The sequence below is a fragment of the Nannospalax galili genome, unplaced genomic scaffold (genome assembly GCF_000622305.1).
Source record: "Nannospalax galili isolate Female #2095 unplaced genomic scaffold, S.galili_v1.0 scaffold730, whole genome shotgun sequence".
NCBI lineage: Eukaryota > Metazoa > Chordata > Mammalia > Rodentia > Spalacidae > Nannospalax > Nannospalax galili.
Window position 1 is genome coordinate 95,701 of NW_008328000.1, and position 14,485 is coordinate 110,185.

At 51.9% G+C, this 14,485-nt stretch overlaps 1 protein-coding gene across 1 annotated transcript in view; it reads right to left on the reverse strand.

Annotated features, from left to right (window-relative positions):
* Positions 1-14,425, reverse strand: part of Wnt3a (Wnt family member 3A) — a 43,636-nt gene extending 29,211 nt beyond the window's left edge. Inside the window, exon 1 of the mRNA XM_008839339.2 lies at positions 14,220-14,425. Coding sequence (XP_008837561.1) covers positions 14,220-14,290 — 71 coding nt within the window. The 5' untranslated portion in view covers positions 14,291-14,425. The remainder of the gene's footprint in view (positions 1-14,219) is intronic.
* Between the last annotated feature and the right edge of the window lie 60 nt (positions 14,426-14,485).

Genomic DNA, 14,485 nt, shown 5'->3' on the forward strand with positions numbered 1-14,485 from the left:
GGAGGAAGGAAGGAAGGAAGGAAGGAAGGAAGGAAGGAAGGAAGGAAGGAAGGAAGGAAGGAAGGAAATGATGGGTAAGAGAGGGTATCAAGGCACGGGGGTACAGGATATACCAGACTGAGGAAAATATAAGCTATGGACACCTGAGTGTTTGTGGTCCATGTTCTGTACCTTTGCTGAATATGTGAAACTTTCTCTGAAGGAATGGTTGTAGAAGCAAGTTATGGCTCTGTACTGCATATTTCAGGAATGGCCAGTTTGTGAGGCTCTGGGTCCTAGTCTCTTTTTCTTTCTTTTCTTTTTCTTTTGAGACAGGGTCTCATGTAGCCCAGGTTGACCTCTAACTCACTATGTAACCTAGGATAATCTTGAACTTCTGATTCTCTTGCCTCCACGTCCTGAGTTCGGGGATTACAGGCATGTACCACCACATCTGGTTTCTGCAGTGTTGGGGATCAAACCCAGGGCTTTGTGCATGCTGGGAAAGCATTCTACCCACTGGGCTACATCCATAGCTGCCAGAGAGGGGGTGAGAGCAACTGTCTATCCATCCAAAAGGACAGTCTTTACTCCTTGAATGTAGTAGAAGACAAAGATGTCCTTGAGTGGCAGAAAAAGAGATCCTGGCTTTTTCTGTCTTCAGAGTAGGAACTCCCCAGGGCCAGTGGCCAGTTGCAGAGAGAAGTTGGTCTCCTTTGTTAGATGCCAGATGGTGGTGGGGTTGGAAGATGAGCTAAGGAAGAGGGTGCTGCCAAGCCCCAGAACCCCAAAAGTGCTGTAGACAGAGCAGAGCTGTAGATCTCAGCTCCCTTCTTACCTTGCTGGGTGGGTGTGGGTGTGGCCCCCAGGGAAGGCAGAGAGGGGACTTCCACAGCAGTTCCCCCTTCCTCTGGGGGTGCTGACTCAGCCCACTCTGTCACCCCTCCTCTGGGCAGGCCCCTGCTTGCCTCCTGCCCTAGCTAGGAGGCCAGAGTATAAGCAGTTCCTGAAGGGGAGCTGTCTGCCTTCCCTGGATCCAAGGACCCCTAAGTCCCTTGATTTGCTGCCTGGACAATTTTTCCTTCCCAGAGAGTTGGACCAGCAGGAAGGCCCAAACACGGGGCCCTGCTCTAGGGAAGTTGAGGGCTGAGCAAGAGCTGTCTGTTGGATGGTGGTAGGGCAAGGTCAAGGGGGTTCATTAAGCTTCTGGATTTCAGTTGGGTCGTGAGACTCGATGTTTTGTCTGTTTTTGTTTTTTTTTGGGTTTTTTGAGATAAGATTTCGTGTAGTCCAGCCTGCTCCAACTTTTTATGTAGTCAAGGATGACCTTGAACCCTGATCTTCCTGCCCTCACCACCTAAGCACTAAGATTACAGGTGTAGGCTACCACTTGGTTTTCGTAGTACTGGACCTCAAACTCAGGTGCTCCTTTTGTACTGGGCAAGCACTTTACTAATTGAGCTATATCCCAATGGGCTCAACTGAATCAGTTTTTAAAAATCATATAAGAAACCCAAACTGGACATGCATTATCTCGCCCTCTCTAAAGCCCCCGTGTCCATCTAGGAGAAGGTAGATGCTCTAGTTGCCCCATACCTGGGAAAGCATGACCTAGAACTCCTTACTCTCGCAACCTTTCAGGAGGATGCTGGAGAGGCTTACCTGGGGCTAGAGGCTTAGAAGAAACAGACAGACTGACAGCTCTATTCCAGGGCCTCATCAAGGAGGATAGCAGTGCTGGGAGGGGCTTCATCAACTGAAAAGTGCTATACCACAGGGTACCCATCCTCATCTAGTAGATGTGTCTCCTTAGGGTTCCACTTTCAGAATAAGTTTCTCAGGAAACATAAAAACCAAGGTTGTCTGTGTCTGGCTGATCACAGCCCACAAGCATGAGCTGTAATTCAGACAAATGTGTCATAGTTATTTAGGACGTGCATGTACAGGGAATGTCCTGAAAATATAGGCAACTCTCTGCACTGGCCACGAAGAACAGGTGGAAGAGAAAGCAGCCCAGTTACAGGGGCCAAGCAGCCAGACACAGTCCCAGGGTGGCTCACTGTTGTCCGATGAGGAGGGACAAAACCAAGAGCAAACAAGGTACCCAGTACCATGGGGATCCGGAACTCTCTACCATGGCCAATCTGTCATCCAGAATAAACAAGTAAAGAATAAATGCAGGTAAAAGGAACCAGACAGATGGACACAGTCAGTGATAATGAAGTTCTAGCCCAGCAGTTGCCACCTGCTCCTCCTCCTCCATCTTTTTGAGTCATATTCTGTAGCCCTGATTGACCTGGTACCCAAGTTGGCCTCAAACTCACAGTGATCCTCCTGTGTCAGCCTCCAGAGTGCTTGTATTTCAGGTGTGCTACCACATCCAGCTCTTTTCAAACATTTTTGATCCTCAGTTGCCTAAATCCGTCCCTGCAGAGCCCTCAAGCGCAGAGAGCCAGCTGTTCAAAATTGAACATCAATTTCTCTTTTTTTGTTTGTCTCCTTCTCTCCTTCCATTTACTTATTTATTTATTTATTTATTTATTTATTTATTTATTTATTTAAGACATTTTTGAAACAGGGTCCCATGCATCCCAGCCTGATCTCAAACTCGATAACGTAGCTAAGGGCGACTTTGAACTTCTGATTCTCCTGGGTGCTGAAGATTACAAGGGTGATTCCCTCATCTGGCTACTTTATTGTCCCCCCATCTCTCTTTGCCATTTCCTACCCTGCTCTGGGGATTGAATTCACAGCCTTACTCCTGGAAGTCAACTACCCTACCACTGAGCAACAAGGTCTCACTAGGTAGCCCAGGCCAACCTCAGCTTCTTAAGTGAGCGCTGGATTCACAGGTGTGCAGCGTCACACCTGGTTTTTAATACAAGTGCTAAGCACTCTCTGTACTGTCATCAAGATGCATATTCCTTAGAGTAGCAAAAAGCTCCATAAAAAGAAGAGTATACGAAGTTGTTCAGAAAAAAGTGATGGGGAGATATGGGAAGAATTGGAGGTGAGGGAGTGGGTATAGATTTGATCAAAACACCTTATATGCATGTATGAAATTCTCAACAATTTTTTTAAAGTTAAAAAAAAGATACACATTCCAGGGAGGGTGAGATGGTGAAGTGAGAAAAACACCTGCTACCAAGCCTAATAACCTGAGTTCTGTCCCTGGGACTCACATGGTAGAAGGAAAGAACCAACTCCCACAAGTTGTCCTCTGACCTCCACATGCATGCTGTGACATGCATACGCACACATGTGTGGGTGCAGATGCACATGAACATGATAAATAAATAAAATGTAATAAAAATGTAAAACAAAAGCACATAGTCCTAAAGGAAAGTTGGAGATGAAATAGAGCCATGAGAAGCCAAACCAGCTGAGTTAGAAGGAGAGCAAGTTCATGATATCACAGGGTTTGTATCCCCTTATTCATGCTGCTGCATGGGCTAGACTCCTATGCAACTTTGAACAGAAACATCTGTGATCTCTGCTCCAACTTTCTCCCACTGTGAAAGTATTTGCCATCTCTTCATGATGACGTCAGAAACAGCTGGGCAATGGGCTCTCATATCACCTTCTTGTGTAATTGAAGGTGAGGTCCCACTGCAGTTAGAAGAGCTAGGGATAAGAATTCCATTTTGGGGGCTGGAGAGATGGCTCAGTGGTTAAGAGCACTGACTGCTCTTGCAGAAGACCCAGCTTCGATTCCCAGCTCTCACATGGCGGCTACGAACCATCCTTAACTCCAGTTCCAGGGGAATCTGAAACCCTCTTCTGACCTCGGAGGCACTGCACAACACAGATGCACTCACATACATGCAGGCAATATGCTCATACACATAAAATAGAAATAATAAATAAAATATTTTTTAAAAAAAAGAATCTCATTTTCTCATCCCATTTTGAATACAGGCTTGGGAGCCTCACCAGGGCTTAGTATGCAGAGGCTGCCCTGGAATATGACTCAAGGATTAGGGACAGAATTCTGCCACCCACCACTCAAGTCCACCAGGCCCCTATTGCTGCAGGCTGAGTAGGTGGACCACTCTGCATCCAGAAGGAGGTAGCTACTCATTAGGACAGCACAGATTCCTGCTTCAACCACCTAACCTCAGAGCCTCTCCAAGCTCAGAATCTGGCAGAACCCCAAATTCTCCATCCTGAGGTCCAGAAGTATACCCAGGATTCCTTCTCAAGACTCTGCAGACATAAATTAAGGTCTGGAAGCTCAAGTTTACCTAATCATATGTGGCTTCAGAAATCAGATCAGAAGTGTGGTATATGTCTCTAAGCTGCTGGCTCTGAGACTAGAGCAGGACAGCTGGGACCACTCCAAGCCACAGTCAGCCAGTCCTTGGGAACTTAGTCCTACAAATACACAAAATGATCCTAACATGGTGAGTGAGGTTGGAAGTAGCATCTTCCCCACCTGGCTGACATCTATGAGCTGCAAAAGCCCCCTAAATCTGTGGGCGTCCATCCTACTGTGATAAGAACCAATGAGTTCACCATCATCCTTCTCCCACTCACACTGGATTTCCCCACCCTCTCCTGAATCCCAGTACTCTCTGTTAGCTTCTTAGGAAAAAAAAAGGTGTCTCTGAGAGGTGCCACTTCCGAGGGTACCCTGTGCCCAAATTCCAAGGATGTATGCCTCCACCTTGCTGGCTCAGCTATGCACAGCTATGCACTCTTGCTGCAGCTCAGAACCTTTCTTTTCACTCATTTCAAGCCGTATTTGTTCCTTCAACCCTCCCAGCCTTGCACCAGCCATGGGCTACTACCCAGCCCCTTACTTGCTGACCCTCTGCTCCAGTTCCCTTGGGACCACTGGGAGGAGCTCATGGATAATGTGTTCACAGGCTCTGCATGTGACTCTCTCCAGCCATACAACCGGAATACCTGGGACAAGAAGCCAAGGCTTGGGGAGCAGAGCCTGGCCAGGATTGAGGTTAATATGGCAGAAACAGGGGTCCAACACATTGACTACCAAGGGCACTCCTTTTCCAAGAGAGAGCATGTGTACGTGTGCTGGTGTGACAACTTGTCAGAGTCAGGTCTCTCCTTCCACCATGTGGGTTCTGAGGATCAAACTCATATTGTCAGACTTGACAGCAAGTGCCTTTGTCTGCTAAACCATCTTGCCAGCCTTGTACCTTGTTTTTTGATTCAGAATCTCTCATTAGCTCACCAATTAGACTAGAGTAGCTGTCAGTGAGCCCCAGGGACCTGCTTGTCTCCACCTCCCCAGTGCTGCTATTACAAGCATATGCCACCACACCTAGTTTTTTGAGAATCAACAGGACTTTATGCTTACTCGGCACACTTTAACTTTATTGATTGCGCTATCTCCTCAGCCCCAATATGCTATGATGCTTAAGATGTATTAAGTCCCAGTCTAAGAAAAAATAATTTTTCCAATTAAGTCTAATATAATAAAACGCATCAAGTAGTACCCCTGTGCAGCCACCACACCAAAATGACACAGCACCACAAGGGTGGACTGCCTCCCTTACAGCACCACTTCAGTCATCAAGGGAGATAAAGGTGGTGGCCCCAATCATTAGGTCCCATCTCGCCTCCTGTGTTGGTCTACTCTGGCCTGCCCTTTGAGACTCTTGGAGTCTTAGTTTACCCAGCTGAACTGGAGGTGACTGGGTTAGAGCAGGTTGGACTCAGGGCCAGGAGCACGGTATTTAAACTACTGATCTGAGTCTGCTTCTGACTTGGCTTTCCAAGTCTTCAAAGACACCGCACAGGCAAGGACTCTTCTAAGGCTGGAGTCCAAATGCAAAATGTATTTGCCCTCTACAGCTTTGAGTGTCTTCAGGGGTGTCTAAAGGGCCTTTACCACCTGCTTTTCTGCTTTCTCAAGCTCATTCTCCCAGGAGTCAGGGCACACTCTCCCCTAGACATCTGAAGCTTCGTTGGCCCCTCTGGAGATCATAGTGCTCGTTCTTAAAGGGCAAAATCATTAGATCCAAGTACACAGTCCCAAGGCCCCAAGAGAAGAATGCCAGAGGCCAAAAAGGGGATATGGGTCAATAGACCCTGATCCCTGGTAGTTAGCCAGTGTCTCTTTCCTGCTGGCAGGCCCCAAGAGATGACCACCAGCCAAACAACCAAACTGGTAGTCTTCATCCTGTTCAACATGAACCCAGACCTCATTAAGTTTCCAATGCCTACCCTGACCTCCAAGCTGGGTTCCTGGGGTTATTTGATGAATTCTCTGATTTCACCCTTTCACAAGATGCTTCTGACATATGTAAACCACTGTCCAGACAAAAATAGAAGGCCCTGTTTACATCCACCCGAAAAACCCTGGTGTCCTGACTCAGGCTGCACCCCTGTCTTTTTGCCCAGGTGAGCATCAGGAATGGGAAACTAGTAATAAATTATTCCCCATTCATACTCCAGTTCCTCCTGTCAGAAGGTCACGGTGAGGTCTGGACCCTGCCTTGGGGTGATGGGAACAGCTAGGGCAGGAGGGCCCTGCCTGGGCCTGGGGAGAAGTTGGGAGGTAGGCACGCCCTCACTGCACCCATTTCTCTGCACCTGGCCTCTGTGATTCACCACAGGAGGAATTCATTCCATTTCCCCTCTCCCTGCCAACCAGGGTGGAGGATGGCCTCTGGGGAGGCGTCTACAATTTCTGCTTTCAGCTAGGATTTTAACTGTCCAACTGGATGTCACGTTACAATGATGATGCCCCTGCTCCCCTCCCCAAGTCAGATCATCCCAGTGGAATGCCCCTCTACTCCTCTGAAAGGTCCGGTCGTCTCCTCCCCTGAACCCTTCCCTGAATCCCAGCTCTTGAGAGGCATTACCAGCAGAAGGGCTGATAGCTAGGGTTAGGCAGTCAACTGTAGCCTCTGAGCACCACAGACCCCATTCAGCTGCCAAGGTCACCATCAGAAAGGTCCAGAAAGCAGGTGCTTATGCCAAGCCTTAGAAACAGGACTAAAACTTTTTATCCTTACAAAAAGCAAGACTCTGTAGGTCAAACACAAACAACCTACATCAATGAAAATACATGGATGCTAATCAGATCACAGATTCCTCTTGCCTTAATACTGTTAGGTTTTTTTTAAAAATTATTATTATTTAATCACAGTTTGTTTTTTAGGGTAGGCATCACCTTCAACTCAGAGCATGCAGAATGCTGTTTTGGAACACAGCCCTATCCCTAAACTTGGGGTTTCATCCTGTGGCTGCAGCCACGTGAGCCACGCCTGCAGCCAGCAAAAACTAATGGTTTTTCTCCCTCCTCCTTCCCTTGCTCCTGTTGAAAAGCTGGGCATGTGGCCAGGGATACAACAGAGACACTGGCTGTGACATGCAGAAGAGGAAAGAGGCTGGCCCAAGTCTCTGTGATGGGCGGCAGGCCAGCCCAGCCTGGGCCAGCACTGGCCTCCCTGGGCCAAGGGTCTTGAGCTTCTATTTGGTCTCAAGAGAATTTTCCCATCCTTGTGCCATGGCACTGGTTCCACATTAGCTGGTGCTGAGCTCCAGGAGCAAGCTGAGGCCCACCAGCCTTTTACGATGGAGGCCTGTGGGCAGGAAGATGGGGGTCTGAGGGGAGGGCATTTGGCAGGGGGGCAGAGGCTGGTGGCATCTGGACATGCCTGGCTGTTGGCCCAGGCTCTGGTGCTGTTATTCATTTGTTTACTGTGACATCCTTTCCCATCCTAGGCCTTGGTTTCCTTGTCTGGCCAATGATATGGTCATGTTTTATTCTGAGGTTTCAAGAAAGGGGTGGGACATACAAGTGGGTCCACTCCAAGATCTCCATTGTTTTTCTGACTTTCAAGGGGCTGAGCCATGTGGGAAGCACTGCACACCAGTGGCCCTGCTACCTGCCTTTCTGGAACTCTCTGCCACTTGTCCACGTCGCCCTGCATCTGCATCTGGAGCAGGAGGCACCTTGCCCGTCTTCTCTTGTCCTTGGCTGGCACAAAGCCGGGCACAGTAAGCACTGAGTCGGATCCAGGCAGGCAAAATCCCAAGGCTCTGCCCAGGCCCAGAGGGAACAAGGAGGATCATGGGTAGGGGGGTCTCTGCTGAGGTGGGCCCTGGGCCAGCATTGTGGGTAGATGGAGTGTCCATCCTCCTCCAAACCTCTCTCTCTTCAGAGTACTGGGTCTCTTCAGCATCACCAGGCTTCTGTCTTCATACGAGACCCAGGGCATGGGGCTGTTCCTGAGCAACCCAAGCACTCTGGTTTCTCTGGAATGGGGCTGTCCAGGAACCACTCAGATGAAAGGTTTTCTCCAGGGCTCTTGCTTACCTGAGACCCTTCTGAGGATCTGCTACCTTCCTACCTATGGATGACATCCTCCCAAAGTAGAAGTCCTCCTCAGGACTCCAACATTTTCTGAGCTGGGAGCGGGTCCCAGGTCCCCACTCCAGGTTGCACAGGACCCTGCCTGGAGCCTTCCCAGCCAGTGCCTGTCCTGCCCCGCCGGGCCAGCAGGATTACTGACACATACTTTGAGCGAGTCCTGGCAGGTGGGAGGCTCCCGCGCCGGCGGCCATGTGTTTGCCAGCCTCCCTGGGCGGCAGCGGCACGTTCCACTGGTGAAGGAATGTGGAAGCACCAATGTATCAGACACCTTCAGGGTGTCACCTGGGGAGCCCTGGAGGTAGACCAAGGTAGAGGTCCCCCTGAGTCTCAAGGCTAGGAACTCTGGGATGGGAGAGGGTATTAGAAACATAAAATTGTTTCCCTGTGTCTGCCATACTCAGGTGTAGCCTTTGTTTTCACAAGGAAGATTGTATCCATTTATCGGTTCCGGCGACCTTACTTGGTTGACTGAAGAAGGTAATGGGACAGGAAAGAGAAAGAAACTGATGCTGGCAGCAAGTCTGCTGGCTGGTGTCACAGCCCTGATGATGTAGGTGCAGGGGATGTGCTATTTCCAAAGGGAGGGGTATGCCCCTGTGAGCAGGTGGCAGGACCCGATGGCAAAGCCAGGTAGAGGTTTCTCTGGCTAAGGGCCTGTATCTTCTCTCTACGATCCTACGCATTGGCTGCAGGCCCTGGGACCAGGCAGAAGTCAAAGGCTTCTTCTGCAAAGGGCTATCAGAGATCCAAGTAGTCCTCTCTCAAGCCTCTCAGCCTGGTGGACTAACCGTTGAGCTTCTCAGAAGCAAATGCAGAAATCTGAAAGGTTGGGCCAGCAGTTCTCACGAACCTGAGACTCAGGCCATGAGGCATGCAAGCACAGGCTTATATGCTTTCTAGATCAGCCAGAGGAGAGACCCTGGCTTGATAGTGTGCTGTCATCAAGCTGCAATGATGTCACCAACCCCGCCCTTCCCACTTTTATTCCAATTTCAGATTGTATTTTTTGGTGGACACTTGACTGATATTTCAGAGGTAAGCTCTGGCCAGCAGACCACAGCACTAGTTTTGAGGACTGAGGTGACAAATCTGAGTTCTGTTTCTTGTATCCTGGGCCATACTCAAGAGGAAAGATGGCTGAGCTGCCAAGGGACTGGAACTTTCTGACCCTCCAAGCCAAAGGTTTGTACAACGGTCCCAAGTGTGTCATGGGGGATATGATATGGTCACCAGGTCATTTACGGTTCCCATTGTATTGACTTGCCCTGTGCCCTGGCTACAAAGGGGTCTGGGAAGCTCATGAAAGTGAGATAGAAACTCGTTTTCAAAGGGAGAGAGGGACATGAAGTCCAGTGAAAGAAGGACACCCAGACTGAGAAACATCCCCCACAACACTTGGAGAGTGTTGGCAGCAGAGGCTGGAAGACCTGGGCACAGGTGTAACCTGGGCTCTGGAGGAGGCTGCCAAGGACCCACATGGTGGATACAATCCTTGTGATTGCCTGACAAGTGCCTCTGGCCTTGAATATTCTTCCTGTGGTTAGGAAGAAAGTTTGATTGTTGGCAGTTTTAGGGAAGCAACGCCCAGCCCAGTGCTCTGGGAGTTCCCAGCACTGATAGTGGTGGTGAGTTGTCTTGATGTCTTGATTTTTCTTGCTTTTCAAGTTTTATATGTTAGTTACTGACCAAGACTGGGGAAAGAAGGGAGGGAGGAAAGGAGAGAGAGAAGGAATAGAGGGTCAGAGAACTGAGAGACAGGTGTGGCAAAGGGGAAGGGGAGAAAAGAGGGAGGAGGTAGGCTTCATGGACTGGAGCACCTAAGGTACAGGTTCACATGTAACGGCTCAGGGAATGGGGTCTGCATCCTTGTCTAACGAGTTGGGGCACCTGTCTTGACTCTCCTTGGGTCTACCTGTTTCTGCATAGCCGGCCTCTCTCATCTCCTCGTCTGCTTCGTATAGCAGCCTACCCATCTGTTCATCTTGGCAACATGGTGAGCCTACATTACCCTGTACCTCATCTGGAACCTTCCCTCCAACTTGTACCCACTGCAAGGTCACAGCCCCCCCTCATTACTCTCTCCTTCACCCATTCTGTGTTCCACCAGGATACTTTGTCTCCACTGTGGGGTTGACTGCTGGTAGCCATTGCCAGGCCAGAAGGGGACAGGAAGAAGAGCACCAGCTCCTAGCAGGTTATCTTGCTCCCATGAGTACATGGGGGCCAGGGCTGCAGAAGAGAGTGGGAACAGAAAGACCATGTGCTGAGCAGAGAAACTAGACCTGGTCTTACAGAAATGGGCCTCTTTAAAGTTTCCATCCCAGGGACATAGCACACAAGCTCAGGGATACCAGAGTGAACCTCAGAGAGGAGATTGTCTGAAGCTGCCCAGGAGCTGTGAGAATTCTGGGAAGCAGTCTCACCTGCTCTCAGTGTGGCCTCTGTGCTCAGGAGCCTATGGCAGGGACTGAGCCATGGGAGGGGGACCCTGATGAGAAAGAAGTGGGGGATGGGAAAGGCACAGGCTCTTCTACAGGTAAAGGGGCAGGGAAATGGCCACCTCAACAGGAAATCCAAGGGGTGGTGAGGACATGTGTGAGAACTGAGAATGGAAGCAGGAGGTAGCCAGTGAGGTGGGAATGTAGCGGTACAGCCCTGTAGAGGGCACAGAGGAATTTGAAAGTTGAATAAAGTCAATTGCCTGCTAGGAGATTGACTCAGATCCTGGGAAGAAAGAGGCCAACACAGGCTGACCTCTAAGCACTGTCTGGGAAGGTGATAAGATGGAGCTGGAGGAAGGAGGGAGGCCCCTATGTGTCTGGGAGTGTGTTCAGTGCCCATAAGGACTGTCCTCTGTTGGAATCCACATCCATCTAGCCTCATGGAATGTCCTCTGTTCCCTTGGGCTCTTTCCAATTAATTCCAGTTCTTCAAGAAGAGGCTCTGACAAGGGGAGTGGACAGAGGCAAAGAGAGACCTTCTCTATCTGACTTGGTCTAGTCCCCTTGCCTGCCACCTACCCTATCGCCCCAGGAGCCCAGAACAGACATTCTTGGAGGTCTTACCTGGGATGGGCCCATCTCTCTGCGGCCTGGCCATTGGGGTTGGACATACCATCCTTCCAAGCAGGCCCTGGAGAGGTGGTGATCCTTCACATTCCCACAGTGCTGTAACTTTCTCCTGCCCCCCTCCCCCTAAGAGCCACACCAACTTCAAAAGCCTAATTACTCCTGATTTGAGCTGTTTCCTGGTTTTGTTACTCCAGGTGAGGATGTTGCCTCAGTCACTTTCACTTTCATATGTGAGGGGAGCTGGAGAGGGGGGAGGAAGGAGCATGTCAGAACCTAGGGAGAAGGCAATAGAGCCCAAGGCTTCATTACTAGGAAGGAAGGTGAAGCAAAACAACCAATGGGGGAGTATGAGGGTGAACATGACAAATCATAAAAAGTGAGGTTCACAGGAGCCCACCCAGCAGTGGCCTAAATGCCCCCCCCATTTCTGGGGTAATTCCTTATTTAAGGACAGAGTGCAGCCAGGAGAAAAGAGAAGACACCTAAAGCTTGGCCAGCTAGAAGCGGCAGCTCAGCCTTTATTAGAGAGTCTGATATTATCTTATATAAAGTGACCACAGCCACTGCTACCTGTTCTAGAGAACCCCTCCTCTTCATGATACTCCCGTGTTGGTTCTTGTCCTTCCCAGTTCAATCTGTGTGTGTGTGAGAGAGAGAGAGAGAGAGAGAGAGAGAGAGAGAGAGAGAGAGAGAGAGAGAGAGAGAGAGAGAGAGAGAGAGAGAGAGAGAGAGAGAGAGAGAGAGAGAGAGAGAGAGAGAGAGAGAGAGAGAGAGAGAGAGAGAGAGAGAGAGAGAGAGAGAGAGAGAGAGAGAGAGAGAGAGAGAGAGAGAGAGAGAGAGAGAGAGAGAGAGAGAGAGAGAGAGTAGAGGCAGGAGGGAACTGGTCTTGTCCCCAGGGAGCCGGCATCCCCTGAAAGGGGGGGGGCTGCTTCTCAGGAAGCAGAATCCTTAAGTGTGAGAATCCTACAGGGAACAAAGTGGGAGCTGGAGGTAGGCGGGAGAGGTGGCCCTTGTCACCCACCCCTATGAATACCAGGTGGACTTCCCTGCTACTTTCTGAGCCAAAGGGCTGCTCCAGTCCTTAAGGGGAGGGGGTGGGGAAGCCAGGGGCCTCACTGTTCTCACAGCTCTCCCTGCTCACCTGTAGAAAACCAGAGTGCACCCCAGGAATAGGACACAAACAACTGGAGGTGAAAAGGAAACTGTACACGTATTGGCGTGGGTGGACCAGGCTAGAGACCCTTCAGGACCATGGGGACAAAGATGCCAGGGCTCGTGGTAGCCAAGGGGCTGGCGACAAAGCCCTTCTTTATGGGAGGAACGCGGGGGCGAGGGCGCTTCCTCTTGCGCCCAGGAATGCCGCGGCGGCGGGTTCTAATTAGAAGCCTGGCTCAGGAGCGGGCAGCCCGCAGGGCTTTCTCGGACGCGATGCCCCTGGCTCCCAGCGGCCGGCGGGACGCGGGTTGCGGGTCGGTGTGACCAGTGTGGCCGCGCTCCTAGGCGCGCCCGCTTCAGCCGGCGCTCTGGGGGACCATCTGGCTCTGCAGGTGCCGCGTTGGGTCTTAAGACCCGCGGGAGCCCGGGCTCACCCAGATCCTTCCAGAGCGCGTCCACTCCCCAGCAGCCTCTCCAGCCCCTGGCCGACCCAGGGTGGCCCACCCTTCCATCTGCTCCGCGGTGCCGGCCCCGCGACCCCACCCTGGGCTCCTCAGAATCCTCTCCAGAAGCATCTCGAAGAAAAATGATTATCGGATTAGATGTACTTCGGCTTGCTCGGTCTCCCCCTTCCCCTCCGCATAATTATTATAATTCCAGGCAAGCCGTCGGAGAGTGTTCCTGGGTGGGGGGAAGAGGGAGCATGTTTGTGGGGAGGCGTCTGTCCAACAGGGCTCCACCAGCGGCGCGCCCCGGCCCCTTGGCGCCCGCATTCCTCTCACTCGTGTTGGTGAGATCTGGGCATCTGAGCGTACAGCTGCACGGAGCTTAGGAGGTGGTGGTGTCACACACCCCGAGGGAGGGTCGCCCCGCTTCCTCCTCTCAGACTGTGTGCAGAAACATGGGGGCCTGAGACCCTTCTTTGCTTTATCCCTAGACCCAGACAGGTATCTTCACAGTGTTCCTGGTCTGGAGTGGAGGATGCTGTCCATCCTCTCCAGGTCTCGGAGCCCCTCACTAGGGAGGCTCTGCACTCCATTACGTTACCCAGGTATCCCTCCCGGCAGCAGCGCTTTCTTGTTAGGCAGATGCTGGCTGCTGGCTGGCAGACCCCCACCGTGGTGGGGAAGCGCTGAGGGACTCGGAGCTAGCCCCAGTGCGCCTTTGCCGCCGGCTCCGCGCCACTCCCCTCCTGGTCCGCCGCTGTCTTTACGTAACTGCGCTGCTCCGAGCTGTTCAGTCTTGTCTCATCGACTTTGTCTTAAAGGTGTGTGTGTGTGTGTGTGTGTGTGTGTGTGTGTGTGTGTGTGAAATAGGGTCCCTAAGGAGAATCTTCCTCTTCCTACACTGATTCCCGTTTGCCCTCTTTCCTCGACCGTCGCCTGGGCGTTAGCGTCAAGTGTTGACCCGCTTTCTGCCATCCTTGTTCGACGCCGGGGACAGCTTGGACCGTCTCTGCTCTCCCACTCCACCCGCCAGGGAAATCAATGTCCCCGGAAGCTCCGCCACCCGCGTCCCAACTGCGGCCTGAACAGGTCCAAGTGGCGGCCAAGGAAAACAACCCGCCCGCAGCCAGCGCAGAGCGTCGGTGGGGGCCCTGCCCGAGGGGGCGGCTGCTCTAGGGCCGCACCGGGGCCCGGGCGAACGCGAGGAGACTCACTCACCACCAGATCGGGTAGCTGCCCAGTGCCTGCTTCAGGCTGCAGAGCACTAAGAAGTATCCGAGTGTAGCCATCGCGGGCTGGAGAGCGCGCAGGGCGGGGAGTCCGCCCCGAGAGCGCGGGCGCTGGGGCTGGCCCGGCCCAGGGAGGTGGCGCGGCAGCAGTGGCGCTGGGCCGTCCTGTGGCCGCGGGGTGCGCGGGGTTCCCGGGTGTGCACCGGTGCGCGGTCTCCGAGGGCGGCGCTGCGCCAGGTGGGCCGGCGGCCGGGC